This window comes from Macrobrachium rosenbergii, chromosome 26 (genome assembly GCF_040412425.1).
Source record: "Macrobrachium rosenbergii isolate ZJJX-2024 chromosome 26, ASM4041242v1, whole genome shotgun sequence".
Taxonomy (NCBI): Eukaryota; Metazoa; Arthropoda; class Malacostraca; order Decapoda; family Palaemonidae; genus Macrobrachium; species Macrobrachium rosenbergii.
Window position 1 is genome coordinate 45,684,008 of NC_089766.1, and position 5,789 is coordinate 45,689,796.

General features: G+C 47.4%; 1 protein-coding gene across 1 annotated transcript; it reads left to right on the top strand.

Moving 5' to 3' along the window:
- Positions 1–1,182: 1,182 nt before the first annotated feature.
- LOC136852761 (golgin subfamily A member 6-like protein 22) lies at positions 1,183–3,577 on the top strand. The gene has a single exon (XM_067127659.1). It carries the CDS (start codon positions 1,796–1,798, stop codon positions 3,353–3,355), a length of 1,560 nt encoding a protein of 519 aa, XP_066983760.1. The 5' UTR covers positions 1,183–1,795; the 3' UTR covers positions 3,356–3,577.
- Positions 3,578–5,789: the final 2,212 nt, after the last annotated feature.

The following is a 5,789-nucleotide window of genomic DNA, read 5'->3' on the forward strand; positions in this document are numbered from 1 at the left end:
AGAGAGAGAGAGAGAGGTGAGTTGTGGATCAGCTGATGTCACTGCGCAGAGGGAGCGTAAATCGGGGTTCTGTCCGTCTGACCCGTCTGAGTGGGTCCTGCTCAGGTCAAACGCAAACGAACGACGGGCTTTAAATAACATTCTTTAACTATCGACCTCACCGCGTAACAACTCCTCGATGCTTTGGGAGAAGAGCGCTGGTGAACTGGTACAATACATGTACAAAATACCGGGGTCTAAGCGATGTCAGGCAGGGCAGCCGATCGGGACTGCAAAGTCTACCCCAAAAGCCAAATCAAAGTCCTTCAAAAGAAGGCATCACGGCGACCCCATATAAAAATGGGAAGAAGAAGAAGAAGAAGAAGAAGATTTTGATCCCATTCTGGGTAAATAAAAAGACAGTCGTTTACACGTTACAGGAACCGAACCGTCAAACATTCGTCAGAAATTCAACCAAACGACTGAAAAATCTATCCGCTCAAAACTCAAAATGAAGAGAGGGCAGCGGAACTCCGGAAACTTTCTCAAGGACATTATCTCGCAGAGGTCCTTCTGGGGAAGACGAATGATTCATGGCGAACATTTTCTCTCCCATAAAGAGGAAAAGGGGATTCTCCATTCAAATGCAAACTCCAACTATAAATACATATAGAATTACCCATGAACACACACACACACACACACACACACACACATATACATATATATATATATATATATATATATATATATATATATATATATATATATATATATATATATATATATATATATATATATATATATGTGTGTGTGTGTGTGTGTGTGTGTGTGTGTGTGTGTGATTGTGTATGTGTATGTGTGTGTAGAGGGTAAAAAAACGACGGGGAAAATTTAACAGATGGTAAAAATTGACGAGTAAAAATTAACAGGGGCTAAAGATTAACAAAGGGTAAAAAATAACAAGGGGTTAAAATTAACAAGGGGTAAAGATGAGCAAGAGGTTAAAATTAACAAGGGGTGAAAATAAACAAGGAGTTAAAATTATCAAGGGGTAAAAATTAACGAGGTTAAAATTGACAAGGGGTAAAATTAACAGGGGGTTAAAATGAACAAGGGGTAAAATTAACAGGGGGTTAAAATGAACAAGGGGTAAAGATCAACAGGGGTAGAAAATATCAGGGGGTAAAAAATAACAGGGGGTAAAAATTAACAGGGGGTAAAGATTAACAGGGAGCAAAAAATAACAGGGGGTTAATCGCTCGAACGACGCAAAATCCGATGACAAGTAAAAACAAGTATGAAGAATGAAATGTTTCTTCTCTTCACTTTTACGCTTTGTAATTCTTTTGTGGTTTATCTTATTGGTTTCAGGGCATCGCGATTTAGTTGTCCAATTGATACCGAATCCTATGGTATGACCAAAACTTTCCCATCTTGTGCAAAACGTGAGGTAAATGAAGAAATATAAACATCCACAAACGAATCTGGATGTCCTCAAATACGGATTTTCCACAAACTTCGAAGTCCCCGAAAGGATTCCGGAGAAACCTTGGTTCGATCTTCGTGTTCGATTCTGTTTTGTTTCAGGCGTCGAGAGAGAGAGAGAGAGTCTCCCGGAATCCCTCCTGAAGAGACGTCTGAGCAAGCGTTCCCTGGAGACTCAGTCTTCTTCCCTGAAGACATCTAAAGTTTCTGGAGCCTTCCCATACTCCAGGAGTCTCGCACTCCTGGGAATTCCCAGCGGTGAGCGGCACGTAGCATATTTCTCAACTAAGCTTAGCGCAGGCAGCAAAGTTTGGCAGACACGGTCAAAATGAATGTCCAGAATATCTGCAAATTTGTTCGTGGTAATGGTTGTGGACTCGAATATTGTTATTCGGTTATATGTGATTTTATTTCATGGATAGGACCTCCGGCTCTCCTAGCAGTATCCACCTTGCCTGCTGTGGCTCAGGTTTTCACAACGGCAGGACGTCATTTGGAAGAGAAAAAAATGAACGGCGACCTTCGTAAAAAACTGAACTCAGCAAATCACAATCTTCAAATGATCAAGCAAGAGCTGGAAGCAGCCGAGCACTGGAAATTTATAATGCAGAAAGCCAAACAGGAAGTATCCTGCAGACGACAGTGCCAAAACAAAGAGTACGATGAAACATCAGGCTGTAACGACCATACTCTCGAAATAATCAGGCGGAGGAAAGTGGAGGAGAGTAGGTGGCGAAGCAAAGAGCACGCAGTTGAATTACCGAACTGTAGCGGCCATTCTCCCGAAATAATCAGGCGGAGGAAAGAGGATGAGACCCCGCCATTCCGCCGCCGCTATCTGTCGACGACTCTTTCTCTCGAGGTCAAAAAACATAGGCCCAGATCTAGGCTATGGGACAGGGACCGAAACATGATGGACCCAAGTTGCAGCAAGTCCCAGGACGGGAGGAGGAGAAGGAGCAGCAGTAGTCACAAAGTCCGCCCACCCGCAAGCATTCCCCTGAGGGTTAACATAGATCGCCTACTCCAGGATAATTTGAGAGAGAAGTTGACGCTCCAAAGAGAACAAGAGAACCTGTACAGGGACGAACTGATTTGGAACTTGGAAGAGAACGCGAAGCTGAAACGCGAAGTAAGCGAACTCACCAGGCAGCAGCGCGGTGCCGCGAAGAAGGAAGAGAACTTGGATAAGGAAAACGAACGTCTCAAGGACACCATCAACGAATTGAAGCGCCTCTTGTCTGCCGCCGAGCTCAGGGTCGAGAAGAAAGAAGCGGCTGCTGATCAGCTGCAACGCCAGCTGGACAAGGCCGAGGAATACAACCGCCAGCTGAGAAGGAAGTTCAAAGGACAAGATCTGGAGGTGAGGAAAGGACGGAGCGAGGGCGACGAGATGCGGAGGAAGGTCCAATCGGCGGAGGCCGAGATACAGAAACTCCGCAAAGAGAATGAAAACCTGCGGTACGATCTCGACCAGAAACAAGAGGCCATCCGCAAAATGAAGTCAGACGTGCACAAGGACGACGATGACTTCAGGCGGATGCAGGAGAAGTTAAGACGGAGAGACGCGCAGGTCAAGGAGTTGGAAGGGGAACTCAGGCGGATGGACGAGAACTACGAGCTGTGCCACCAGGACTTCAAGAGGGTGAAAGTCCAGCTCCGCGATTTTCAAGAAGAAAATGGCAAGCTCCAGAGGCAGCTCCAGGCCCTGCTGGAATACCATCACGTCGAGGAAAAGGAAATGCTGGAGGTAGACCGCGAACTGAACAGCCTGATGAATTTCTACAACGAATATATCCACAATGTGGACAAGGGCAAATGTCACCAGCCGTTTGAGCTGCCCAGAAATGTACTGGAGATCAAAGAGAGAATCAATAATTATTATTGAGGATGAAGAACCAGCCCGAAGGTATCCGCAAGTATACCTTCCGAAACGACGGAAAAGGAGGACCACCCGTCTTTGCTTCTGAAGAAACAGGGCCAAGGTGACCAACTGTTGGCCAAGGGTGTTTTCCCATGGGGGTAAATGTGGTGGGAATTTGCCCCAATGGGGAAACACTTTGGCAGATAGTTAAATCACCCAAGATTGCTTGGGGAAGAAGCAATTTGGGCAGCCCTTGGGCGACCAACTGTTGGCCAAGGGTGTTTTCCCCATGGGGGTAAAAGTGGTGGGAATTTGCCCCAATGGGGAAACACTTTGGCAGATAGTTAAATCACCCAAGATTGCTTGGGAAGAAGCAATTTGGGCAGCCCTTGGGCGACCAACTGTTGGCCAAGGGTGTTTTCCATGGGGGTAAATGTGGTGGGAATTTGCCCCAATGGGGAAACACTTTGGCAGATAGTTAAATCACCCAAGATTGCTTGGGGAAGAAGCAATTTGGGCAGCCCTTGGGCGACCAACTGTTGGCCAAGGGTGTTTTCCCATGGGGGTAAATGTGGTGGGCATTTGCCCCAATGGGGAAACACTTTGGCAGATAGTTAAATCACCCAAGATTGCTTGGGGAAGAAGCAATTTGGGCAGCCCATGGGCGACCAACTGTTGGCCAAGGGTGTTTTCCCATGGGGGTAAATGTGGTGGGCATTTGCCCCAATGGGGGAAACACTTTGGCAGATAGTTAAATCACCCAAGATTGCTTGGGAAGAAGCAATTTGGGCAGCCATGGGCGACCAACTGTTAATAAGGGTGTTTTCCCATGGGGTAAATGTGGTGGGCATTTGCCCCAATGGGGAAACACTTTGGCAGATAGTTAAATCACCCAAGATTGCTTGGGAAGAAGCAATTTGGGCAGCCCATGGGCGACCAACTGTTGGCCAAGGGTGTTTTCCCCATGGGGGTAAATGTGGTGGGCATTTGCCCCAATGGGGAAACACTTTGGCAGATAGTTAAATCACCCAAGATTGCTTGGGGAAGAAGCAATTTGGGCAGCCCATGGGCGACCAACTGTTAATAAGGGTGTTTTCCATGGGGGTAAATGTGGTGGGCATTTGCCCCAATGGGGAAACACTTTGGCAGATAGTTAAATCACCCAAGATTGCTTGGGGAAGAAGCAATTTGGGCAGCCCATGGGCGACCAACTGTTGGCCAAGGGTGTTTTCCCATGGGGTAAAAGTGGTGGGGAATTTGCCCCAATGGGGAAACACTTTGGCAGATAGTTAAATCACCCAAGATTGCTTGGGGAAGAAGCAATTTGGGCAGCCCTTGGGCGACCAACTGTTGGCCAAGGGGTGTTTTCCCATGGGGGTAAATGTGGTGGGCATTTGCCCCAATGGGGAAACACTTTGGCAGATAGTTAAATCACCCAAGATTGCTTGGGGAAGAAGCAATTTGGGCAGCCCATGGGCGACCAACTGTTGGCCAAGGGTGTGTTTCCCATGGGGGTAAATGTGGTGGGCATTTGCCCCAATGGGGAAACACTTTGGCAGATAGTTAAATCACCAAGATTGCTTGGGAAGAAGCAATTTGGGCAGCCCATGGGCGACCAACTGTTGGCCAAGGGTGTTTTCCCATGGGGGTAAATGTGGTGGGCATTTGCCCCAATGGGGAAACACTTTGGCAGATAGTTAAATCACCCAAGATTGCTTGGGGAAGAAGCAATTTGGGCAGCCCTTGGGCGACCAACTGTTGGCCAAGGGTGTTTTCCCATGGGGGTAAAAGTGGTGGGAATTTGCCCCAATGGGGAAACACTTTGGCAGATAGTTAAATCACCCAAGATTGCTTGGGAAGAAGCAATTTGGGCAGCCCTTGGGCGACCAACTGTTGGCCAAGGGTGTTTTCCCATGGGGGTAAAAGTGGTGGGAATTTGCCCCAATGGGGAAACACTTTGGCAGATAGTTAAATCACCCAAGATTGCTTGGGAAGAAGCAATTTGGGCAGCCCATGGGCGACCAACTGTTGGCCAAGGGTGTTTTCCCATGGGGGTAAATGTGGTGGAATTTGCCCCAATGGGGAAACACTTTGGCAGATAGTTAAATCACCCAAGATTGCTTGGGAAGAAGCAATTTGGGCAGCCCATGGGCGACCAACTGTTATTGCCAAGGGTGTTTTCCCATGGGGGTAAATGTGGTGGGAATTTGCCCCAATGGGGAAACACTTTGGCAGATAGTTAAATCACCCAAGATTGCTTGGGGAAGAAGCAATTTGGGCAGCCCATGGGCGACCAACTGTTGGCCAAGGGTGTTTTCCCCATGGGGGTAAATGTGGTGGGAATTTGCCCCAATGGGGAAACACTTTGGCAGATAGTTAAATCACCCAAGATTGCTTGGGGAAGAAGCAATTTGGGCAGCCCATGGGCGACCAACTGTTATTGCCAGGTGTTTTCCAT